This window comes from Calypte anna, chromosome 11, assembly GCF_003957555.1.
Source record: "Calypte anna isolate BGI_N300 chromosome 11, bCalAnn1_v1.p, whole genome shotgun sequence".
Classification (NCBI taxonomy): domain Eukaryota; kingdom Metazoa; phylum Chordata; class Aves; order Apodiformes; family Trochilidae; genus Calypte; species Calypte anna.
Window position 1 is genome coordinate 2613295 of NC_044257.1, and position 26328 is coordinate 2639622.

The 26328-nt window shown below is 50.8% G+C and overlaps 1 protein-coding gene across 1 annotated transcript; it reads right to left on the bottom strand.

Moving 5' to 3' along the window:
- On the bottom strand, window positions 1–25254 carry CNGB1 (cyclic nucleotide gated channel subunit beta 1). The gene is made up of 34 exons (XM_030457994.1): window positions 25044–25254; window positions 24353–24410; window positions 23852–23909; window positions 23595–23736; window positions 23334–23376; window positions 23145–23223; window positions 22974–23055; window positions 22534–22573; window positions 22113–22263; window positions 21932–22007; window positions 21709–21745; window positions 18617–18791; window positions 18013–18023; window positions 17465–17529; window positions 16366–16370; window positions 15659–15770; window positions 14433–14667; window positions 13011–13149; window positions 12191–12259; window positions 10967–11124; window positions 10630–10809; window positions 9818–10026; window positions 8938–8988; window positions 8741–8827; window positions 8333–8397; window positions 6370–6492; window positions 4972–5113; window positions 4581–4740; window positions 4280–4377; window positions 4113–4196; window positions 3603–3721; window positions 2870–3016; window positions 2304–2499; window positions 1–213 (listed from the first exon to the last, which is right to left on the bottom strand). Exons 1-34 carry the CDS (start codon window positions 25140–25142, stop codon window positions 1–3), a joined length of 3708 nt encoding a protein of 1235 aa, XP_030313854.1. The 5' UTR covers window positions 25143–25254.
- Between the last annotated feature and the right edge of the window lie 1074 nt (window positions 25255–26328).

Below are 26328 nucleotides of genomic sequence, written 5' to 3' on the forward strand. Positions count from 1 at the left end.
TCATTTCTGTTCTTTTTCTTCTTCTTTCTCTGAAATCTCAGCAGCAAGGATTTCATCATCCTCTCGTGCTGTAGGAATCACATGAATGGTGATTAAACTATCTGAAGATTCTGAGAACATTTCTTCTCCCAGGGGGGTGTATGCTTTGTGGGAGGTGATGGGCAGTCGTGGGTGCACTGGTGATTGTGGTAGAATTGGACTGAAGCTGGAATCCTGCCATAAAAAAAAAAAAAAAAAAAAAACAAACCAAAACAAAAACCTTAGCACCTTAGCAGAACCTTGCCCTCTACTCCCAGGCAGGTGTTTGGTGGAGTTTCACCGGGTTGGCATGGTGCAAAGACACCCTGGTAAGGAGGGCAGCTGGGCAACACAAGCAAGGCGCCTTGGGATTACTGCAGCATTCAGCACCTCCTGCACTGCCTTGTATTTTGCTCCTGAAGCATCTGGAGAGGTTGATCTTGGCAAAAACTTGGCAGAACTGGTGGTGTGGAGGAGCAGCCTTGGACAGTCCTGTCCTAAAACCTTCCTTAGAGAGGAGCCTCAGAAATGTCACTCATGGATGTGCCATGGAGAGGGATGTCCTCCTAATGGCATCTTGCCCACCTGTGAGTGGGGTGAGCTCCCAATGCACCATCCAGGCCTTGCTGCTCTGGGACAGAGCACACAGTGCCACTGCTCACTGCCCCCTTTCACTGGTTATTTATTAGCTTCAGGCACCACACTCTGTGGAGCTTTGTTGTGCTTTGTGAATGGCTGCAGAGCTGCAGCTCTGCTCTGCCTCTCCCTGGATATTTACCCAGGCTCAAGGCCACTCAGCTCCCTATCAGCTCTTTCCCTCCCAGCAAAACTGCACACTGGGAAGAGTATCAACAAGGTCTGCATGGGGAAATTCCTTTTTTTACAACTTCAGCAGAGACACTTGGAAAGAAAAAAAAAAAGGAAAGCAGCACCATTTTCTTCCTAGGAGCAGCTCTGCTCTGGAGACAGGCCAAGAGAGTGAAGGTAGATGTGCATGGAGAAGGCTCTGGGGAGACCTCACAGCACCCTCATACATGAAGGGGATACAGGAAAGATGGGGAGGGATGTTTAAAAAGGCATGGAGTGACAGGACAAGGGAGGAATATTTTCAAACTGAAAGGAGGGAAGTTTAGGTTAGACATTAGGAAGAAATTCTTCTCTTTGAGGATGGAGAGACATTGCTCCAGGCTGCCCAGAGAAGTTGTGGCTGCCCCAAGCCTCAAACTGTTTGAGCCCAGGTTGGATGGGGCTTGGAGCAACCTGGTCTAGTGGGAGGCAGATGAGCTTTAAGGTTCCTTCCAAGCCAAACCAGTCTGTGATTCTTTTTCCATAACAAAAACCAAGGGTGATTTCCCTGCATCAGGCTGGCAGGATGTCATGCCTGCTGCTGGTGGCCTCAGCCAACCCCTCCAGTAAAGCTTTGCAGATACTGTCTGGGCTGTGGATGCTGGATGTCAGCATCAGCCTCTGACCTGCCAGCACATTGGTTATTCCCCAGTGACTCTGTGTCTGCATCATGGAAGAGATGTTTGTCTGTGGCTATGGTAGAAACCAGACTCAGGATTAGCACAGCTGTGCAAAAAGTCAATGTGTTTCCCTTTTGTGTTACACAAGTTGGCCCCACTGAGGCCACACCTTGAATCCTGGGGTCAATTTTCTGGTCCCTCACAACTAGAAAGACATTAAGGAGCTGGAGCGTGTCCAGAGAAGGGCAACAAACCTGGGGAAGGGTCTGGAGCACAAATCTTCCAAGGAGTGGCAGAGGGAATTGGGGGTGTGAACACCTGGAGAAAAGAAGGCTGAGGGGAGACCTTACTCTCTACAGCTACCTGAAAGGAGATTGGTATGAGGAGGGGTTGGTCTCTTCTCCCAAGGAACAAGTGACAGGACAAGAGGAAATAGCTCCAAGTTGCTCAGGGGAGGTTTATGTTGGATATTATGAACAATTTCTTCCTGTAAAGGAGTTTCAGGCCCTGGCACAGGCTGCCCAAGACACTGGTAGAGTCCCCATGCCTAGAGGTGTTTAAAAGATGTGTAGATGTGGTGCTGAGGGACATGGTTTAGCACCAGAATCAGTAGAGTTGGATTAATGATTGAACTCTATGATCTCAAAGGCCTTTTCCACCCAGAACAATTCTGTGATTGTGAAAACAAACTGCTGTGGAACAATGACATTCTGCCAAGGCCATATGGAAGATGTTGGACCACGTTACACCATACCCCAATGACCTGAGCTCACTCCTTCAAGGCACCCAAGGGGCTGCACGTGATTGTCCCAGGCTGACCTGCATTGCCTGTGTGGTCTTCAGCTCCTTCAGCCTCCAGTGGAGCTGGGACAGGGGACCTCTGCCCCCCACCCTCCCTGTGACAGCCAGGGCAGCCTGGAAGAGTTTTGGGGTGTCAGCTTTCAGGGGAATGATCAGCGTGTCTCCAGGTGCTGCCTTCTCCTCCTTGGGTTTATTGGTGGTTTTCAGCATTTTCCTACAGCAAAGAAAGGAGAGATGGCTTCAGTACAAGATATATTAGTTGGGTTTGCAGAAAAAACAGATGTTAAAAGGACAGGGTTTTATACCCTAGGAAGAATAAAACAGCAAATCTAAGTAATGCTAAAAACTACAGTAACTATCTCAGTAGATTTTTAAACTAATTCACTTCGTCCACCCCAAGTTGCACCCACTTTTACAGCAGCTCCACCCCAGCTCCCCCCCAGGGACATGTCCCCAATGCTCAGTGCCTTTGGACAGAGTTGTCCCAAGGCTTCACGCAGAGAGAAATCTCCTCTGCAACCTTGAAACCTCTGATTTCGTTTTTTTCAGCCCCGCAGGCTGGAAAGCAGCAGCCAGCCACCCACTTGGCTTTTTTACGCAGCAGGTTCTGAGACTCAGGATAATGCACCAAAATCTCGTTCAGGTCCTTCTTATCTAAAATGAAAAGGTTGGCAAAGCCCTGGGCAACGACGTTGGCTGTTCGGCGATTTCCTCCTCCTGCTGCCAGCAAGCTGAGAGAGACAGAGCCACATGTGAGCACCACAGTTAACACACTCTGCACAACATTTGCCACTTAAAATCTGCCCTTTTACATCACGTTGGGCTTCCAGGGGACTCAGAGTTTAATTTTCACCCCTTATGAAATTTTCCAAGCTGAACTTGTAAAGAACGCTGGGAAAGGTCGGCACCGAACGCTACCGAAGTAATTATTAGCCCGTTTGAAGGTTTAAATATTGCATTTGGCACCCCCTAGTGTCTGCTGAGCGCTGGAAGGCAAATTGTCACCAGGTCACAAATCAGTACAGGACTTCCCATGCACCTGAAACGGGTAGGTTAAAGACTGGGGGCTGTTGCAGTGACAGATGCTTTCTTATTCGTTTCTCTCCATATACTGCTGCTTACTGTCATCAGCTCCCCAGGCAGCAAGCACCACGGTGACAAAAAAAAGCTGAAGAGATCCACGAAAAAACCCAGCTGTAATCAATTTGTGTAGCCGACACTGCCAGGGTTTGCCCCTCGGTCACAAGGCTGACTCAGGGTGCTGGTCTCCTGCCCTCCTTGCCCAGAGCCCTCAGCTCTATTTCCTCAGTTCCTCACCTTATTTCTCCAAACACGGATCCAGGTTTCAGAGTCACCAGCACGGTTTTGCCATCGGGTCCCCCGAGCACCTGCACTTGTCCTGCCTGGATGATGTACATCTCACGGCCAATTTCTCCCTGCAGTGGAGATGGGGGCTACTGGCAGTGCCCAGAAACAAGGTGACCTTAGGGATGCCCTAACCTGCCTTCTGCTGGGACCCTCCCTGACCACAACACCCTCCGCAGCCCCTCCCAAAGCTTTGTCCTGGTGGTGCTCATTCTCCAGCACTCTCATCTAAGAATCCCAAAGTCTTCTCCAGCTCTCCAGGCTCTTCCTGTTCCTCCTGAGGTTGATGGCTGCATCAGGAGAGGTCAGTCTCTGAACAAGACCAGCTGACACCAAGAACGTTTTTGAGCTGATTTTGGTCCCTATAGAGCATCTGGATGCCCAGGTGACAGGCCAGGCCTGGCTCTCTGCACTGCCCAGCTGTGACACTGGGGACCAGAAGGAACCCAAGCATCTCCTTACCTTCTTACACACATAGTCATTTGGCAGGTAGACCACTGATTTCAGACGCTTCAGCATGTCAAAGATCATCTGCCTGTCACAGCCCTGAGCCAAAACAGAGGCAAGAGTGCTGTGAGTCCATGTCACATGCTGGGCCTCATGGTCCAGGCCCATGACACACAGGGTACCTGGAAGAGGGCCACTTTGCTCACGATGTTGTAGTTCACTTCAATGGCAATGTCCAGCCTCATTTTGTCTGGCAGCTGCACCAGCAGCTCTGACTCATCTGTGAGAGGAAGCAGAAAACTTTCAGCATTTGATGCAGGAGCACATCCTCAGCATGGTGGGGGGGGAAAGCAGCAATAAGACACGCCGGGCACCCCGCCCAAATCTGTAGTGCTCAGTGACAATAATGCTTCATGTCTGCAAGGCAGCTGCACTACAACACAGACGGTGCAAGCACTGATTCTTGGAGTGTTTGGATCTTACCTAGCATGCCTTGAGAATGCCATGTGTACTCATACCACATTTTCACCCGGTTCTGAACAGTTTTGGGGATTTTGTAGAAGTTCATGTATTTAATGGTACTGTCCATGCAGCTCCGGTAGTAGGTTTGCCCTGCTGTAGCAGCACCAACCACATCTCTCATCTGAAAGGGAGGAAGAGGTGGAAGAGGTATTTTAATTATCCATCATGCACATTAAGCATTCTAGAGCACACATGCTGAGTCCTAACAGCATCTGCCAATTCCTTTTTGTCTTTCACCAAGGCCAAGCAGGTCCTTGCGTGGGGAAACAGAGCTGGAGATACAAACCTGTGGGCCAGCCCCTCTGCAACCTCACCTGCCTGAGGCTGGGAGCTCCCCATGACTCCCACTCACCTGCCCTATCATGACAGAGAAAGCAAAGACACCCGTGAAGTAGTTCAGCAGCTGGAAGATGATCTCAAACAGGGTCTTGGGGTCTGGCAGGCCCCCAATGGTGATGAGGGTCTTGACTGCCCAGTAGTAGCAGCGAATGTAGCTGTGAGGAAAAGATGAGGCAACTTTGAAGATGTTTCTGGCCTGAAGGCCTATTTCTCCCTTTGGTATTGGGCTCATATCCTCTGGCCATGGCAAGCCAGAGCCTGCTGAGAGTAATTACAGGTGATGAAGGGGCAATAAAGGGGCTGCAGACTCCCCACCACACCTGCAGGTTCTACTGGAGATGCTACAGGAACAGGGGGATGTAGGGACCTGCCAGGAACCTCTGCAGGGGATGCTCAGCTGCTCTGGTTCCTCCAATTTTCTGCTTCCTTTCAGCCCCACTACTAGGAACTAGCCTCATATTTTCAGCAACATTTAAACTTTCAGAAATAATCAGGGGAAAAAAGGGATATACATGACTCAGGATATGTCAAAGAAATTCTTGAGTCATTGGTCTTGGGCACTACCTTGGATCTAATATTTCCACCGGGATATAGGGACAGACAGACGTGTACATCACACAAAGTAACTACAGAGCAGCAACATTAACGTGGGGAGCTGAGTGCTCAGAGGGAAGACAAAACCCCAGACTAGGGCTGCCTGGGTGACAGTCATTTGCCCCTGCCTACACCCATACCTCATGATAAAGCTCTAATGCCCCTGCCTAGTCCTTATGTAGGAAACTAATTTACTGCATGGAGCTAAGTTGCTCAGTATTTTATTTTGCCCACATTACCAAGGCAGTTTTCAAGCTTGCAAGCCAAGTGCTCTCCCTGTGGCACCCATCACCCACAGCACAATGAACATTTAACAAAGAGCGTTAATCCTGTAGGGGTGGCTGCTGTCTTTGGGAATGAGGGTTGCTGGGCTGCTCCAAGGACCTGATGCCCAGCACATAAAACCTCATTTTGTGATGCTACATTTTGCAACATACTTAGGCTCAAGGCAGAGCCCATCTCCAAGCACAGCTTCAAGCAGCAGGTCTTCCCACCCTGGCAGGAAGTCAACATGGACAGAACCAGGGGTCACCCCCCTATTTCACTCAGCTAGAGAGTGTTTCCTTGTTTCCCCACATGAGGCTCCCAAGTTTTCAGCCTCTTCAGTCAATGACAGTCCTCCCTTGCAGCCCAGCTGTGGCCTCCTTGTCTTGTGTCTTGTCTGCACATCCCATCCCTCCTGTCCCCACCATTCTCCCTGGCTCCTTATCACCTCCTGGCACTCCCACTTACTACACCCAGATGCATCCCCACCTCTCTTCTTGCTTGAACTCATCAGCAAGGCAAGCTACATGAGGACCAAAGCTCTGGCTTGTACCTGTTTCCTTCCCCATCGTAGACCCAGGCAGTAGACCCTAGTCCTTCGTAAGCTGATGCCCAGTAATAGAGGCAGGAGTTCACATGCAAGCTGTACAGCAAGTAGGCAGTGGTCCGAATCACTCTGAAAAAAAAAAAAAAAAAAAGAAGAAAAAAAAGAAAAGAAATCAGGAGGGGAGGTGATCATGGAGCAGATTCTCCTGAAGGCTCTGCTAAGGCAAGCAGATAACAAGGGGGTGATTGGTGACAGCCAACAGGGCTTCACTATGGGCATGTCCTGCCTGCCTGATTTGGTGGCCTTTTATGATGGGGTCACAGCCCTGGTGGACAAAGGCAAAGCAACAGACATCATCTACCTGGACCTATGCAAAGCATTCCACAGTGTTCCACACCACATTCTGATCTCTAAACTGGAACACTATGGACTCAATGGATGGATTACTTGTTGGGAAAGGAACTGGCTGTCTGGTCACACCCAAAGAGTTGTGATCAGTGGCTCAGTGTCCGAATGGAGATGTGTGAGGAGTGGTGACCTCAAGGGCTGTTTAACAGCTTTGTCAGGGACATGGACAGTGGAATCGAATGCACCCTCCATTAACTTCTGTCTCAAAGATAATTAGGAATGTAAGTCTTGTTCTTAAAACAAGGCACTGCCAAGGCCAACTACGCACCAAAAGAATGTGAATATCTGCAAAAGGAGAACATTAAGATACCACAGCCAACAGATAAGGGGAAAATTATGGTTATGATCTGATATCGCCCTGTAACAATATAATGAACCAAATGAACAACATAATGACACCAAAGTGTGTAGCAAAGTCACCAGGCTGGAGGGAAGGGATGGATCCAGAGGGACCTGGGCAGGCTGGAAAAATGGACTTGTGCAAACTGCATGAAGTTCAGCAAGGCCAAGTGAAAGGTTCTGTAGCTGGGCTGAGGCAATCCCATGCACAAATCCATCTTAGGAGGAGAAAGGCTTGAGGGCACCCTGAGGAGAAGGGCTTGGGGGGGGGGTGATGGAGCAGAAGCTCAACATGAGCTGTCAGTGTGTGCTCAGCCCAGAAACCAACCATGTCCTGGGGGCATCAACAGAAGCACAGAGAGTGGTCAGGGGAGGGGATTCTCCCCCACTGCTCTGCTCAGACCTCCCCCTTCAGTGCTGGGTCCAGTTCTGGAGTCCCCAAGAGCAGAAGGACACAGAGCTCCTGGAAGGTGTCCAGAGCAGAGGCACTGAAATGCTCAGAGGGCTGAGCACCTCCCTGGGAAGCCAGGCTGAGGGATTGGGGTTGTTCAGCCTGGAGAAGAGGAGGCTCCCAGGTGAGCTCAGAGCAACTTTCCAATATCAGAAGGGGCTACAAGAAAGCTGGGGGAGGGCTTTGGACACGGGGGGGTAGGGAGAGGACAAGGGAAATGGGTTAAAACTTGAAGAGGGGAGATTGAGGTTGGACATTACAAAGAAATTCTTTAATTTGAGGGTGCTGAGCCCCTGGCACAGGTTGCCCAAGGAAGTTGTAGCTGCCCCATCCCTGGCAGTGTCCAAGTCCAGGTTGGATGGGGCTTGGAGCAACCTGGGCTGGTGGGAGGTGTCCCTGCCCATGCAGGGGGCTGGAACTTGATGGTCTTTAGCGTCCCTTCCAACCCAAAGCATTCTGTGATGATTTTGTGAAGCAGTGAGCTGAGTGCTGACCATGCAGGAGCCACAAAGCATTCAATTCAGCTTCACAAGTGGCAGAAAAAGCAGCTCATCTGCTGGTGGCACCTCTTCACCACCAGCATCCATGTCCCCATGGAGTTGAGGAGAGATGACCCAACCCAACCCAAGCCAGCTCCAGGACCTCCAGGTCCTGCCTGCATCAGCCAACACCCATGTCAGCTGCTCTGGGGAAGATGGATCAGACCCCTGGAATGGGGGGACACCAAGTGAACCACAGGAGCAAGCAACTTACCCTCCCCTCCTCCCTTACCTGTAGACATAGGCCCTGCTCAGGATGGCCTCCAGGCGGCTGTTGAACTCGAAGAAGGCCATGTACTGTGAGGAGAAGGAAAGCAACGTGCTCCAGCTTCCCCTGGCCCTCTTCCAGAGGGTAATATCCCCCAAAACAAAACAACCTTGCCCTCTGTCTCCTTCCTGCAGCCACCCCCAGGTTTGGCTCCATCTCTATGTACTCCTCTATTCAGGTATGAGCGTGGTTTAGGGTTGAAATGCAGTGTCTGACACACAGAGCCCTTGGGACAAGACTTGCCTCTCATTTAACAGTCCTCTTGGCATCCCGGATGAGCCTAGCAAGTCATCACTCACCCAAACCAGTGCAGGGCTCCTTTCACCTCTGCTACAACTGGTGTTCTGCCTGACTGTATCAGCTCCAACTCACCTTCAGACAGCGAGGAAAGCGCAGGAGGGGGTTGACACCCACTTTGAAGTAGAAGAAATCCAGGGGCAGTAGGCAGAGCACATCCATCTGCAACCGGCACAAAGAGACCCTTGTGAGGACTTGGGGTGTGCTGAGGTGGAGCTGCAGGGCCCACTTCAGGTTCAACATCCAGATTAATAAACAAAATTATGCCAAACCTTAAAGCGCTGTGACTGCAGGTAGTGCTCTTTCATGGCCTTTTTATCAGACTGGTTGGGAATTGGAGAGAGAGAGAGAGAGGAAGATTGGTCATTGCTCACAGAGAGGGAAGTTGTGGCTGTCCTTCTCTGCACCATAACAAGGAAGATGCTCTGCTTGTGCCCAAGGAAGGGAGCAGAGCAGGAGCAGCAGCAGGCCTGGCCATTTGCCATCTTCCCATTCTATCTCAGCACATTGCATTTGAGGTTGCATCCCAGAGAAAGCATATTGCAATGCCAGCACCACAAAAATCAGAGATCACAGGAGAAACCTCCCAGTGGGAACATTTACATGGACCATGGGAAGGCTGTACCCTCAAGGTTTCATTTTTCACAGCTTATTTAATTGGATATGGAAACATAATCAAGGCCTTTCATTATCTCTGGTGCATGATCTATGCATACTGATGGCAACTGCTTTCATCGTATCACTAATGCATTCTGCTTAGTTATACTCCCAAAAACTAAACTCAGAGTGTATTTTACCACCTGCTTGTGGTTGGCTTGTGGTTTACCACCCATGGGGCTGGCTGGTATGCACTGCATGGCACTGCTGGCAGGAACTCCTGTGGAGCAGAATCCTCCCAGCATCCCTCCCTAGCTCTAGGAACCATCATGGATCACACACTTCCTGGATGGGCTGGTGTTGAGGGGAACAGTGTATGTCTGACAGACAGAATGACTGCCAGCTTATCCACTACATGGCAGGAGAGATGCCTCAGTTCTCCAAGAGCAGACTCAGCCCTGATGGGCCCAGACCTCGTGGGAGAGCTTGGAGGGCTCCATGCAGAGCTGAGTGACAGGTATCCCCAGGGGAGGGATACAGGGAAATGATACTCACTATTATGTCTCCCCCCTGGACAAACTGCAGCCGGGTCTGAAAGATGAGGATGTCCAGCAGGTAGATGAGGTCACAGATGTAGTCCATGAGCAGCCAGAAGTGGATGTTTGTTGGTGTCTGGTAGGGGAAAGCCCAGCGAACAGGAATCAACCAGCAGTTCCAGTTCCAGGCCAGGACAACGAAGAAGAGCCACAGCACGTACATCAGGTCTGGACACAGGGAACCATACCGTTAGCTGGACACACGTTCCTCATCTGTGTGAATCACAGAGGGGCTGAAAATTCCCTGCCCTGCCCACAGTCTGAGGACACCCACAGCAGGTCTTTCAGTGACAGCATTTAATGGCAGTTGCTTTGGCTTTGTTCCCACAGTAGCAACTTTCTTGCTTTGTTTTTTCCTCTGTGAGACTGTGTCAAGCCAGGTGCTTGTTGCCAGTCCTTGGGCCCTTTGGATAGCAAAGGGAGGAGTTGGGTTCCTGTGGGGCGTCCACTACACAGAGGATACTTCTTTTGTGATTTTATTGTAATTTGGGGTGACCACACTGCAGGGACAGTACTTGCCCATTAAAACGCCTGCAAAGCAGAAGGCAACTGCCCCTTCCCTGTGTGCTTGTGCTCCTGTCACCCACAGAATGTATTTAGGAAAGCCTATGCCTTCCAGGGGAATTCAAAACTATTTTTTTTAGTAAGCCAACTAGGTCCTTGTTTAGTTGTCCTCCCTTCTCTTATCTACCCCTCCTTGCCTGCTCCCCTCCTTACTCCTTCCCCCACCCATTGCCCTCAGCCCAGGTGCTGCTGGGCTCCATCACTCACTGGTGAGGGGGTCAATGCTGCTGGGGAACTCGTAGTTCTTCAGCCGGTCCAGCCAGGGCTGGTACTTGAACGTGCAGCACAGCATCTCACAGCAGTGCTCATCCTCTGACAACTTGTGGCCCTCCAGCTCCCCTCCTGGGGGTGGCACTGGTGCTGCTGCCGGCACGGGCTTGGCAGGGGCTGGGAGAGGCCACACAGATATTTTAAAGGGCAGAAAATAATCTTATGGCAATTTACTTGAGGGTCTTTACGTTGTTCATAAAGCAGCCTTCTCCTGAAAACAACATCATGTCCGGGGACCCATCAGTTACACACTCCCAGCCACGTTCAGACTCACATGCTGCGGGGCTCTCATCGTCCGAGGTGACATCAGGGTCAGTCAGCTTCTCCTTCACCTTCTCAGTCCTCTCTCTGAAAAGCTTCACCAGCTCCTGCAGCCGGGTGTTTATGATGTTGCTGCTCAGGCTCGTGGCTGACCCAATGCGCTCTGACAGGCTGCAAGGAGATCACCAGGAAGACCATGCGGGTAGGAAAGCCCAAGGGCAGGTCCATGACCCATTTTTAAACCCATAGGATCCTGAGTTAGTATTTACCTGAATTTATCTGACTACTGTGTAACCAGGGGTCTAAGATCTGAGCTGGGACAGGGTATATTTGGCAGCATCCCCTTGGCAGTGGTCAGATGGTGGTGACCAGTTGTCCCTGTCCCATAACCAGAAGGCCACGTGTGAAGGTGGTTTCAGTAAAACCCCATCAAGCAGCACCAGCCTGAGCCTCACCCTTGCTCTGGGGAGTGCCAAGATCTCAGATTGGATTTCACTTGTTTGTGAGAAGATTTTGGAAGAACTGTGAGGTCAAAATGTGCACCAAGACCCTGAATTTAAAAACTATATAGTCTCTTTTCAGCCTCTTTATCAGAACCTTTATCAGAAAGGTTGGATTCAGACCAGGATGCTTTACCTAGTGTGACTGAGAAGCATCACTTTGAGGGAGGACAAAACCAAGCTCATTTACTGTAGCTCCTGGCTTGTTCATTGTGATAATTGATGTACTGATTTCTGTCCAGGGAGAAGGCAAAATCCTGCACTACGTGGAGGTGCAGACTCTCCCTAAGACTTTGCTTTCCAAGGCTGCACTCCAGGACTGCAGGGAAGCCAGGCCCTGGTGTGTTTGTTTGCTCTTTTCATGGAAAAAAGGTAACTTCTTCATAATGAGTAAAGAGAAGGTGCTACAGTTTAGGTAGATCAAAGGTACATCTTGTCTGTGCTTAAACCCAGTCTTAAGGAGACTGTTTCTGCCTGGATACACAAAAAAAGAGAGCAGCTTCTGCTCCAGGAAGCATCATGAGAATTCTTTTGGCGAGGGGTTTCATTACTTAGTACAGAGATAGACCCAGCTAGATGGGGACCCTATGGCTCCTCTCCCTTTCAGAACCCAGTATTTCCAGGATTGTTGCTTTTCCCACATGAACCATGGGCTCTGAAGCCCTAGAAGCTTGACAGATCTGGAGCCCGTGGCTCACACCACACACTTTTTCCTCTGGTCTCCATCCCAGCCCTGCAGCTCTTGGGGTTGGTCCTGGCTGCCTGTTCCTTCCTCCAGACCATCCACTGGGGCCAGCAGTTTCCTCCTGGCATGAACACAGCAGCCAAGGCTCAGCTTGTCCCTAACCCTCAACCAGCATATTTTCCTCCTCTTCTTCCTCCCAAGTTTCATGTTTCAACTTTCCTTCCTCCTACCAGAGTCAGTTTTATCCTAATTTTTTGCATAGCCTGAAATCAACAGGAGCAAACCACCCTGCTCCTTTGCTGCCAAAGCTCTACTCCTTCTGGGGCCTCTCTGGACCCATTTTGTTACCAATTTTGGGCACCTGGAAAGATGCAAAAAGGGTGGGTACTACTCTCTGTTCATTTCTAGGGCTGCATTGCCATAGATTTGCACTTTGAGGGACAGGATAGGAAAATGCAGTGCCAGGAAGGTAGCACAAGAAAGTGAAATGTGGAAAAGAAGGGCAGGTCCTGGGGACATGGCCTGGCTCTGAGATGACTCCATTGCACCATCAACCCCTGAGTCAAAGAGTGAATTGCAGAGCAGTGGATACCTAACATGGACCCTCCAGTGGCTGCTGGTACCTGTAAAGCCAAGAGCAAAGGGCAACAGCTGAGAGCAGTTCCAGGCTCCAGAGGAACACTGCAAGCACTGTCCTGGCAATGCCAAGGGCACTTCCTGTCCTGGGGGTGACATTGATGGCATCACCCCTGCTCACTGTTCAAACCCACCAGAAACGGGTGGCTCCATCTGGATGTGTAAATTTCCCTGTACTGGCACTGCCAGGGGGTGAGCCCCCTGGGAGCTGGGGCTGTTCCTGGGCAGAGCTGTACCTGGGGGATGCTGGCACTGAGCCAGGCACCACCCATCTGGAGGGAGCACCAGCGCTGGGCACGGGTAAGTGGGCACTGTCAATCTCCACAGCATCACCACTGCTCTCCTCAGCCTTGACGTCCTTGGTGAGGTAATGACCTGGCCAGTGGAGAAGAAAAATAACTGCAGGTGAGAGAGCTGCAAGGTGGGTGGACCCCAGACCCCATCACCCCAGCAGAGCTGCTCCCAAACACCATGCTCAAGTATTTGCCTTTTCTCTCCATTCCTTTCTCACCTTTTTCTCACAACTGTTTGAAGCACTGCTTTCTCTCTCTCTCTCTCTCTCTCTTTTTTCTTTTTTTTTTTACCCTATTTTTAACACTCTCAGAAGTGCCACCTGCTTCCCTTCTGTTACCCCAGCTTGCAAGGACTCCCCGTGAGCATTGGGTCCCTGTGGTTCAGGAGATGATGAGGATTACAAGCTGCAGGGACTTGGGATTTCCAGCTTCAAGACTGCCTCTCATAGTGTAGAAAACCTCCTTGGTCTTCTGAACATAAACATATGGATTGTGCAAGTTCCAAATGACAGCAATGTTTGCTTTTCATGTAGAATAAGGCATTATTTTAAAAAAGACTTAGGGCCTTTCTCCTTTGCAGAGATAATAACTGCTTCCAGCCATAAGCAGGAAGGTTGGATAAGGGTAAGGAGGAATGTCAGTTAAAGGGATGCCAATTGCCCAAGGGAAAAGCAGCCCTTGGGCTTCTCTTGGCTGGACCCCACGGCCCAGGGGGTGGGGAAGCATCATCCTGTCCATAGCTGTATTAACAAAACATGATGAGTTCTTGCAATATTTCTTCTAAGGGAGGTTTTCATTCATCCAAAAGACCCCACACATCCCCTCCTATCCTACACTGATGTGGGACTGGTGGGTTGATCAAATCACTGGGAAAAGGCCAGTTTGGATTGCAAAGATAAATTCACAATTGTGTGTAAGGAAAAGCAGCAGGATTTGGCTCGCTGGTTAATACCAAAGCAAAGCCACTGAACCATAATTTTTACTTCTGGGTTAAAAGGCAGAAAACCACGAACAGCAAAGCTCCATCTTACTGTCCTCCCAGTAAAAGTGGGTTGCAGGAACACCAAGGAGAAAGCTGCGTGGGGTGGGTAATGAACTTGCCCACAAGTCCTTCAGGAGAGGTTTTGTCCCAGCAGGTGAACACACACAGTGTGTCATTTACAGCTACTGCAAACACTCTCCTGTGGATAGCTAGGAAGGCACAAAGCAATGGGGCCAAGGCAGAAAAACATGAGTTTTGGTACACTGTGGTGCAATATGAAGCTTTTTTTCCTCCAAAAGGCAACAAAAAGCAACTACTGCAGTAACAACCCCTTGCCTCTTCAAGCTGTGCAAGCCCAGGATCTCAGCCACTCTCTCTAATACCTAGGGGAGATTGCTCCTCTGTGCAAAAACTAGGGTTGGAAACTCCCGGGTTTGTCTGGCTGGTGAGAGGGACAGGCATGCAGGAGGCAGCAGTGACTTGGCAGCTGGAGAGCCTGGGGAGGTGCTGGGATGTGCCATGGCCCGTAGGGAAGGTGGCCCCTCCATCCATCAGCTCCTCCTTCACCAGCCGCTCTGCCTCCGCGTCTCGGGTTTGCTTGGCCATGCTGCTAGGTGCCTACTTGCTTCAAGCAAAGGACAAGGCATCTGAAGCTGCAATAAAACAGAAGGATTTGAGAAGGGATGGTTGTGTCAGCTCAGAGCAATGCACAGGGCTGATGGCTGCCATCACTCACAGCTGGTGCTGGACAATCTAGCAGGTCTGGACAATCAGCTCTTGTGCAGCTCCTTGATATTGGGAGGGGGGTTGTGTCATTGACCACCTGCCTTTCCCTACCAACCCATTACCTCCTGAAAGGTTATCTTAAAATACACTTTACACCAATGGTCACGTCCCAAATTGAGCAGAGTGGTAAAGAAAATCCTTTTTATCCCCCCTACGTTATTCAGCTGAAGGAGACACCCCTCACATTTGTTGCTTGTTACTTTCACATCTTGTTGCTTAATCACAAGACCAAGGACTGGGTAAGGCATAGCCTTCCAGTGTGGGCTCCAGCTACTGACATTTTTTGTCCTGTTCTTACAGGATGCTGTAAGCCAGCTTTCTATGGAAACATTGGAAACAGCTCCAACTGCTACAGCCAGCCCAGGTTGCAGATGTTGTGTTTCTGGTCCTGGACCATTGCATCCCCTGCTTGGTTCACCCCAATGTCACATTACATGGCTGTATGTTCTACCTTCAGCATGGATTTCAGCAGCTTCAGATGTCTCCTCTTCCACCTTCAAATGAAAAAAAAGCCATTTTAAGGAGAAAATTCCCAGCTACAACAGAGAAAGAGCAGGCTAGCAGCTGGATGACCACAGTTTGGGTGGCCAATGTCCCATAACCACCTGCCAGCCTCTAGGATTGTAGTTCAGGGCCAGTATTTGAGGGTGAAAACATCCCTTCTGCCATGTACAGCTGGACTCTCAGGCTCAGAGGCAGAGACATCTCAGTGGGCTACATTTCCAGTGCCCGTCCTGGTTGCTGTGTACCCTCAGACTGTTCTGAAACCCCAGAGTGTCCTGCACAGTGCAGACCTGAGCTCAGGTAGGGAGTGATGCTGTACCTGGAAAAAAGCACCTTCAAAGTCACTTATCTTATCTTCTTCCAGCTGCTCAAACCTGGGAGCCTCCTCTGCAAAGTGGGCCTCATCCCCAGCCTCAGTGATGAGGTAAGGCCTGCAGGCACAGAAAAAACAGACATGCACCTGATTTTGCCCTCTAAGGTTGGGCACATTGGGGACATCACATCAAGTATACTTCTCCTGCATAACAATTGTTTGCATAATTAAAATTTACCTGAAGATAAAAAATGCAGAGCCTGCTTTTGCAGGTTCTCAAGCAGCCACCATCTCAGCCCCCATTTGCCTCTGCAAGAAACTCCCAGGACACATAATCCTTTACAACCCAAAAATAAAAATGCCTCAAAATGTTCTGTGCACTCATATCCTGGTTTTCTCCTTCCCAGTGAGCGATGCAAAGTGGGTACTGGGGATAATGAAAAATTCTAAGATGGCAAAATGCATGAAAATTGAAAAAACATCTTTCTGCACCTCTGGTGGGACCATACAGACATACACACATCAGATCTATGCAACAAGCAGTGACCAGTCCTTCTCTTTTTTTCCCCCATGTCTTGAAAATCTGTAATTTTCTGAGCTTTCCTTTTAATTATTTGTAATAATTTCTTCCCTCATTACCATTTTTTTAAGTCAGATTCCCTTCCAATGCAGCTGCAAGGCTTTTCATCCTGATCTCCAGCAGCCACTAGTACCTCTCCTTTTCCACAAACAGAAACACACTGAAGGGTGAAGCAGCACATCCTGCACCCAACAACTGAAGCTCAAGTTTCTTTAGTGGAGCTCCAGGAACAGATTTTGAAGAAATAAAAATATCTGAGTTTAACACTGAACAATGCTGAGTTTTCAGCATCTTCCTGAAAATTCAGCTACTTCACAGGAATTCACAGAGATTAAGCCTGTAGCACTAGGTAATAAATCTGTTACTGTTGATCTCACCTGAAATCAGAGCAAAGCACTAAACTAAGTGGAAAGATTTTTCTAAATACCATCTAGACCAACATCCCTACCTGCAACAGCTGACAGCAACTGGGCTATTTCCCACAACAAGAAAAAATGTAAAATTGTACCTACTTGTATTAAGTAGCATTTGAAGGTACAGCTCATAATTCTGTCTTTACATTCATCTCTGTAATGCTCCATATAATTCTGACTGCCCTGAATTAATTAATATGATTTTTAAATAATAGGGACCTTCTCCATGAGCTTGGTGCTTCTGCTTGGCTGAGCCATCAGACCATGCAGGAGGGGGTTGGCCAAGGGCTGCGATTGCTACTGGCAGCAGTGGTGGAGACGGAGCCTCTGTCACCAGGAGACACTCCCCTGTCACCGAGTGCTGCGTCAGCAGCAAGCCCTGGCGTGAGCCGGTTTGTGAACGCATCCCCCCCGACAGCATCCACCTCCTGACAGCATCCCCCTCCTGACTGCTTCCCCCTCCCGACAGCATCCTCCTCCCGACAGCATCCCTTTCCCGACAGCATCCCCTTCCTGACTGCTTTCCTCTCCCGAAAGCATCCTCCTCCCTGACTGCTTTCCTCTCCCGACAGCATCCTCCTCCCGACAGCATCCCTCTCCCGACAGCATCCCCCTCCCCACTGCTTCCCCCTCCCGACAGCATCCCCCTCCCCACTGCTTCCCCCTCCCTACTGCTGCCCTCCTCAGCCACCCACTCCACCAGGAGCAGCTGCTCCCCTGCAGCTGTTTCAGCCTCTGCAGGGTGTGATCACAGCTAACACAACAGCCACCTTCATGCTCATTTCCAACAAAGCCATAAAAGCAACAGGAAGAGCTCACCCCAGACTCCTCCACCTTTTCCTCCTCCTCCCTTTTCTCCTCCTCCCCTTTCTCCTCCTCCTTGCCTGCGCTCAGGCAGTGCAAACAGCCTGGTGCTCATTAGGTGACACCCAGAAAGCCTGCCTGAGTCTCATTGCCCATCTCCACAACCTTCTGGCCAGAGATTCTCTCCCTGCATCCCTCAGCCAACATCTCTGAGGCACAGCAGGAGCACTGATTCACAGCACACTAAAACCTGTGGCCCCAGGTGGGTAAGAGAAAGAATGGGAAAAGGTCTAGGAATACAAAATCAGACTCTTTGAGCCTTCAGATTCTTCTTTCCCCTTGTGGCACAGGAAGAACATGTGCTTAGGGGGTTACTTGTTGCTGATTTTGACCCAAAATCAGCCCCCCAGCCCTGGGCCCCCTGTTAATGAATCCACCCTCCAGGCCAGGCTGTGCATGCTGCCCACAGCTTCTCATGCCCATACACTAAAGAAAAATACTTGGAAAATACTTTTGTAGCATATCCAGTGTTTTCTGGCTGATCAGAAGAGAGTTCTGCTCACCTAGCAGGGCTCTGAGCATAGAACAGTTAAGCATAGCCCAAGCTGGAGACAGGGATGGCTGCACTCACTCCCCTGCACAGGGCACAGGGAGAGTTTTGGGGTGGCTCCCAAACCCTTTGGCTATGTTCAGGAACACTTCCAACCCCTGTGCTGCAAGATAGCCCATTTTCAGTTCTGAAGGTATTGCCCAGTCCTCAGGAGGACTTCATCAGGGTCTTCTTTTGCAAGACCACCATTTCCTAACGTCATGGCAGCTGGATGAGCACTTGATGGGAATGGGGTCCAAACCCTTTTGCCTTAGGGCCAAAATCTACTTATGGGAAGCCTAAAGCAGAGCATGAAGCCTTCAGCAGGGCAGTGGGAAGCACTGTGCTCGTGGCTCTACCACTCAGCACCAGAAGGAAAGACCATTTGCTCAAACATGTTTTGGGTCCTTTTGGTGCCCCTCTCTTTGGAAACTGTCATCTCAGCTGCCCAGTGCCAGCTCCACCATCAGTGCTGGCAGTGAGGGATGCCCAGGGACATCATCTGCTACACGTGGCCACCTTGCTGGTGGCTGGAGAGTGTGTTGAGCTGCTCATCAACAGCACCTCCCTTCTCCTACCTGTTTTCTTCTTCTTCCTGAGGCTCCTCTTTTATGGGGGGAAGGGGATGAGCATCTGCCACCAGGTCAGCCATATGTCCCCAGGCCACCACCTTGCATGTGGCTTCATTAGCCCAGTCATGGATCTCTTCCAGGATGAGGGTGGTCTCCTTGGGCTCCCCAGGGACAACACGAACTGAAAGAGGAATGGGAGGTGGTGAAGTTCTCAGCCCATTTGCAGTAGGCTGGGGTAGGGCTGGGGCAGATCCCATAGAAGTGCTGCCCTGTGTGTGGCCCAAAGCACCTCTCAGCTTGCACAGACCTGTGTGGCCCCACTCCCCCAACTTGTGCTAGGTGCTTGCCTAGTACACTTTTGCTGAAAGGAAGAAGAAAATTCACCATTTTGTGTTAAGACTTATGAAAACTCTAAGCCTTTGCATACAGGTGCCTCTTGGCTTCTCTGTGAGCACAACTGACAACTCTGCCTGTCCCCAAGCCCCATTTTGCCTCTCCTTCAGGAAGAAGAACCCTAAAGCCTTTCCTCTAGCAAAACCTGAGAGAAACCTGGTGCTTGCCCAGCCCCAGGGCCCTGGTTTTGCAGCTTGAGACTCAAGTCAAACCCCAGGTTGCAGCACCCTGGGCTCCTGGTTGCCTTCACTCCTTGTACTCCCCCAGGCACAGCATGGGAAGCTTCCTGCATGCCTCCCAGTTTCCCAGCATCACCGGAGGGACTGGGGAGTCTGTCAGACCATCTGCAAAGCAAAGCAAAGCAAAGCACATGGGTCTGGCTACCACAGCCCTCTCTGTGTCCCAGGGGTACCCATCCTACCACAGCAGGTACGTGCCAGAGAAACAGGAGGAGGAAGCACATCCACATATTGTAAAACCAGTTTATTTTGAGACATGTCTGACAACAAAACTCAACGAAGTCCACATTCAGCTCCAGAAAGGCAGGAAACAAACCCACATGTGGCTCTGTGTCATATTTACACACCTCACAGTGCCTGTGCTGCCTTTAGCTTCCCCTGAGATCTCCATTAATTAAAATGTAAGACACTATTAAGAGAGATGGCTTTTAAAACACACTGTGACTTCTGGATACATTATAGGAAAAGGGGGCAAATACACTGTAGCCTGGTACCAGTGGAATTCCATATGAACACAGGAAGGGATCTCCAGTTGCTTGGCTCATGACGTATCATTATGTCTGCCCAGACAGCCCTGAGAGATGCAGTGAGGCAGTGGGAGACCTTGTCATGGCCTTTCAGTATCCAGTGGCTTTATACAAAAGATGGAGAAAGACATTTTACCAAGGATTGCAGTGACAGACCAAAGGGCAGTAGTTTTAAAGTGAACAAAGATAGATTTATATTGGCATAAGGAAGAAAGGTTGCATGGTAAGAGTGGTGAAACAGTGGACCAGGGAAATTGTAGCTGCCCTGTCAGTGAAGTGTTGAAGGCCTGGGTTGGATGGGGCTTTGAGCAACCTGAACAGGGAGATGTTCCTACCAATGGCAGTGGGGTTTAATCACATCAGCTTTGAAGGTGCCCCCAGCCCATTCCCTCACTCCAGGATCTGTAACAACAACCTGGCATGCAGGCACCTGCCTTGGCTCTGATCTGGGGTCAGCCAGAGATCCTTTCCCTGCCAGGACTCTCCGGCCACTGCCACCAGTGCTGCACCTGAAGAGCATCAGGACAGAGCAGCCACAGCTGTGGAGGAGGCTTTCTGCCTCTGAGGTGTCCTGAGAAATGTTTTCTCTACCCTCCTATAAATGGTGGCTCCCATCTCATGAACACCATTCTGCACAACCAATAGCTCCGATTCACAGAACCAAGAGGGAGCCAGGATGGGACAGCCCTGGGACTGGGGACACACAGCCAGCATTGGGTCCCTCTCTGCCCTGGCTGGGAAGGAGCTAGAGACCATTTTAAGATTCCCCTTTGCTTTTCCTCCCCAGCTGTGCTTTCTCTTTGGGCTGGTCTCATCTGCTTGCGGGAAGGGCTGGCCTGCCACTGTCTTCATTTTCCATTTGTTTCAGAAGCACTAAGCCCCTTTGCCCCCTGAAACAAAAGGAGAAGGAAAACATTAATAAGTGTGCTGGCAGTTTGGTGCCGGGGCAGATCTCTTGCTTGGATCTATGACTCTCTTTCTTAGGCAGATTGGTCCTTGAGATGCCTCAAGGCACCAAAGAGAGCTGCAGCACAGTCCACCCTATGCAACTGCCTGGCTTTGCCTCCTTCCAAGGTCCATGGGAGCACTCAGGTTTCCACCTTGTACAAATAAGCTGAGAAACTGCTTAGTCCCTGCAGGATTTCCCACTCTGAGATCCCACCAAGTGGCTGCTGGCTTAGCAGGAGTAACCTCCCCCTGGAAGGATGCACAGCTCCAGGTGCAGCTGCAGGTCCTTGCTGCCATCAGAGGCTCCTGTGGCCTGACCAGCCTCTCCATCCTAGGCCTGGAACCTGCCCAGGGCTGTGTGACACCTCCCCTGCCTGGTCCATCTCTAGAGGTGGCTGTGGCTCTCTGTCAGGCTGTTTTGCTTGGTACCCTGCAATATAGCTGGCAGGGGGAGCCGAGCCTGGCTGCCCTGTTGCCCTCTCATGTGCAGGCAGTGAGAGACCCTCCATTTTCCCCCAGAGACTCACATCTCACACCTCTGACTCCAGGATTGTTTTCCTTAAGTACTTCCCTAGGCATCTCACACCAGCCTCAGCAAATGCTCTCCAGCTTGGCAGCAAACATGCCAAACAAAGTGATGAAGGCAGTGGTTTGAATTCCTTCACAAGCCTTTGATCAAACCCTACCAGCTTGGCAAACCTCTTCTGGCACAGCTCAAGGACAGACCTTGACGTCTGCATGGACCTCCAAACCCAGGCCCAGGATGTGGGAATAATGCACACAGGGACCCCCAGGGCCTGAGTTTCACCAAGCCTGTGCCATAGCCCCAAACCTGCTATTGCTTCTCACACAGAAACAGTTTCTGGTGGCTTTCCTGGGGGTTTTCAGGGGCTCCCCCACTGGTGCCCAGCAGACCAGTGGCCCCTCTCCGCAGTGACCAGTTCCTGGCCTTGGCAAGCCACTGGCATGCTGAGAAGGAACAGTCACTTACTTTGTCCCATGGGACTTGATGCTGCTGCAGCCGCTCCCTGCCAGGAGGAAAAGGGAGCAGTGAGACACTGAACATTTTCAGAAAGCTTACATTTTTACCCTAACCGTGCCCAAACCATAGCAGATGCTGGCACTGAGATGGTGGCATCCATATGGCAGGGGACACCCTCCTTGCTGAGGGCGTGATGTTCACACACCCCTCACTTTTCCAGTCCACAGCATACCTGTGCATCCTGTTTCTCCTTGGTCACTGGCTGTGGCATCACCTTTTCCAGCCCCTGAATCAACCAGGCAAACATCCTGATAAGCAAAAGTGCCCGTTAGACCCCTCTGCTGGAGCCTTTGCTCTCACAGCAACCATCCCACTGGCTACCACTCCTATGCAGAAGATGTTGTCACAGTTACCTGCTGCCGTCCACAGCCAGGGACCGAGGAGTGACAGCAGCCACTGGCTCCGGTGGCTCCTCGGCTGCTGCTGGGTTCACTGTTCCCGAGATGCTCTGGTCAGCTGAAGTGCTGTTTTTTGCCTTTTCCTGGGTTTTAAACACTTTTGTGCCTGCTCAGGTTTATTGAGAAGGAGGGGGATAGACAATGCAATGGTCATCTTATAAATCATTGGGGAAGGGGAGCAAGAAAGGGAAGGTCAGTTCCCACAGAGGGACAGACTTAGGGGACCTCTCTGGCATCTTGTTCCCTGGGGACCCCGCCTGGGACAAGACACAGGTGAGGAGGACAGTGGGGCAGTGTTATGATGCCAGAACATAGTCAGCTTGGTACAGCAGACTGTCCCTTCTGGAAGGGCCACCAGGGAAGGGGGACAGCTCACCTCCCAATGTGGCTTCACAGTTCTCCTCCTCTGGCTCTGGCTGCAGAGGGATAAAGAGATGAATGGACATGGCAAAGCAGTGACAGCAGCCCTGTGCCAGCCCAGGTAGGCATGTCCACCAGCCTCAGGGGACCCAACGGCACAGACCCACACACCTTCTGCTGTGGTTTCAGCCCCATTTCCCTGACAAGAGCAATTAAAGCAGCCCCTAGCATTGCTGGCACCAGCACGCCCCTTGTTGAGGGTTCCTCCAGCACGTGGGCAGACCAGGGAGCATCATGATGGCTCCCCAGTCTATCTCCTTTGTTCCACTGAGTTTTCCCTGAGTTTTACTCCCCAGAGTCACAGATACACACAGATGTGCAGAGGGATGAAGACTGGAAACCTGCTGTGCTGTCACTTCAGCTCAGCAGCATCCTGCCCCCTCTTTCTGTGCTCACCTGTGGATTTTTCAACACCTCTGGCTGTGGCAGCATCCTCTCGAAGCCCTGCACCATCCAGCCAAGCACCCATGTTCCTCCCCTGCAGGGAGAGGTGGCCGTGATTGGGGAGGTCAGTCTGTGCCTCCCTGCCCTCCTGCATCTCCCCACTCAGCCTTCCCATGCACCCACCACTTTTCTTTGCCCATGTTTGAGACTGCCTCATGCTCACAGTCATCCAGTTCATCCTCCTGGTCGAAGGGGGTTATTTCTGCAAGGAGAGCACTGTCAGGGGAATGGGGACCTGCACTGCTCCAGGGTTCCCATCAGCCAGATCACGGGACAACAGCACCAGCATCACTGGTAATACCCAGAACATACCCAGAACATCCTCTTCCTCTTCCTCAACCACCTGGACCTCTGTCTGAAAAGGCAAACAGACTGTCACCTGCCTGGCAGCCAAGGGGCTCATCCTGCCAGGCATGGAGGGCACACTGCCCAGGGATGGATGGGACAGAAGTCCACACAGGGCAAGGTTACTGCTCCCACTTAGCTCAGGGAGAGTGAGAGAAAGGAAAAGAAAAGAACAGAAGAAAAGATAAGGCCCAAATCCTCAGATTGTTGCCCAGATCTCTCACATACCTGATCAGAAACATCTGTGCCTGACTCGAAACTCCTTCCAAGTGACTGCAGCATCTCTGGGGCTGGGGCCAGGGCTGGGACAGCCTGAGGCATCACCTTCTCCAGCCCTTGGGAGAGCCAGGACAGAACACTGCTCCCCACACTGCCAGGGAAGGGGGGGAGTCAGTCTGGGACCCCCCATCAAGGTATCCAGACCTCATCTGAATGCAAAATCCTACGCAAACTGCATTGCATGCTGAAGGATGCAAGAATAATACCTCTCAAACACAGAGCCTGGGTCCTCGGGGATCACAAATCCCACTTTCTTTTCCACTTCTTCAGTGGCAGCAGGGAAAAAAAGAAAAAAGGAAAGGGAAAGGGAAAGGGAAAGGGAAAGGGAAAGGGAAAGGGAAAGGGAAAGGGGAAGGGAAGGGAAAGGGAAAGGAAAGGAAAGGAAAAGGGAAAGGAAAGGAAAGGAAAAGGAAAAGGAAAGGAAAAGGAAAAGGAAAGGAAAAGGAAAAGGAAAGGAAAAGGAAAAGGAAAAGGAAAAGGAAAAGGAAAAGGAAAAGGAAAAGGAAAAGGAAAAGGAAAAGGAAAAGGAAAAGGAAAAGGAAAAGGAAAAGGAAAAGGAAAAGGAAAAGGAAAAGGAAAAGGAAAAGTCTCATCACTACTCTTGTCCAGGCCCCAGGCTGTGCCAGGCAGGTTTATCAGCCAGGAAGGGATTTCTGCTCTGCTGCAGAGCCAGGTGTTCCCCTGTTGGGGGGTCCTTACCCACTTACCCACGGTCTGTTTGCTGCCAGCAGCATCCCCGGGGCCACGGGCCTGTCCCATTGGTGCCTTCAGGGTAAAAGGCAAAGTGAGGTCAGAATGAGGTTCAGGGGACTGTTACATTCCTGCTTAAATCATCGAATTACAGAGTGGTTTGTGTTGGAAAGCACATTAAAGCTCATCCAGTCCCACCCCACACTATGGGCAGGGACACCTCCCACTAGACCAAGTTGCTCCAAGCCCTGTCCTGACCTTTTAGCACTTTTAGCCCCAGCCTCCCTGAGAAACCTGGGCCAGTGTCTCACCACCCCCATAAGGAAGAATTTCTTCCTAATATCTCATCTCAGTCTCCCCTTTTACAGCTTAAAACCAATCTCCCTTGTCTTATCACTCCATGCCTTTATAAAAAGTCCCTCTCCATCTTTCCTGTGGTCCCTGTATTGGAAGGTTTCCTGAGGTCTCCCCGAAGCCTTCTCTTCTTCAGACTGAACAACCCCAGCTTTCTCAGCCTGTCTCAGAGGTACTCGAATGCTCAGATCACCTTGGTGTCTTCCTCTGGAAAAAAGGTGCCTACAAATCCCCAGGAACTCCCCACCCTTCCTGCTGCCTCCCTGCAGCTCAGAGAGATGATGCATCAGTGCAGGGCATCTCTGGACTGCATTTGTGGAGCCCCCAGTATCCCAAAAATGCCTCCCTGCTCACCTTAGCCAGCTGTTGGTTCTGTCCAGAGGCCAGGGGTGTCTCCTCTGTCAGATGTGGCATGGGGGGTTGGGGAACCACCCGTTCGATCCAGCTCAGCATCCCAGTGCCTGTAGGTAGCAAGGAGGGGTCTCCAGCAGGCCAGGGACCAGCAGCTCCCTGGGTGACACCAGCTGCTCACGCTGTCTCTGAAGCAGCCCAAAAAGGGCCTCGTGGTCCTTTTGTTCCCACAGTCTGCTTGGGAAACACAGAACTACAGCACAACCAGACCCAACCCAACCCCTCACCATTATTATGAGCAAACTACACCCTCTGTTCTGAGCTGGCAAGCTCAGTTAAAGTAGCTTTTCCTAACTACAATTGGCCATTCAGAGGGGTTTCACATGACCCTCCAGGACTGGGGTCAAGTAAGAAGTTGGGAAGCTGTAGTAGATAGATCATAGAAACTGCAATGCTCTGCTCAGGCTTCTCCACCCTCCCCCTCAATTTTTATTTCAAAGATGAAAAACAAGAGTAATTTGAACAGAATTTGTTTATAAGCAAGTCTAGGTCCCAACAGGCATAACAACTCATGCTGTCCTGAGGACACAGCTCTGTTCCATCACCTTGCAGCCACAGCCCAGGATTATGGTGGTTCCTGGGGCAGGGTCCTGCCTGATCCCCTCAGGAGTGCAGCAAAGGAAGGCTTCCAGTGCTGATGTGCTGTGGCTGCTGAGATGGTGATGGGTTAGGTAAAAATAAGGCGCAGCAAAGCAGGGATTCAATTGTTCAAGCTCTGTTTGCTCAGCCTTTTTGAGTCATCCCCACCTCTTTCCTGATATGGCTCTAGGCTGAGATGCCACACCAGTGAGCCCAGCAATGCTGCACATTCCCATACTGGGGGGAGGACAGAGGCTGTGGGCTCTTGCCCAGCTCAAACTGGGGACATCTTCTGTTGCTGTGCCTCCAAAGAGCCCTGCTCTGCCCAAAAGACCCCTCCAAAGTCATTTCACTCTGCTCAGTGAAGGGCTCAGGAGCACTGCTGGCAGGAGATGCCAACAAAGGGCAAGTAAAAGCAGATCCCTGAGCTCCATCCATCCCAGCCAGGAGACAACATCAGAGTTTTAATCCTAGTCCTGGGCCAACAGAGCAGTAGGTTATAGGCTGGAGGTCACTCAGCACCCAGACTCCTTGCATTAACCCCTCACTGGGCTTTTGGGCATGCAGAACATCTTCAGATCCCCCATAGTGGTTCATCAGAGGCTGCCCAAAGACTGGCATCTTAATCTTAATGAGCTGAGGTTCCTGG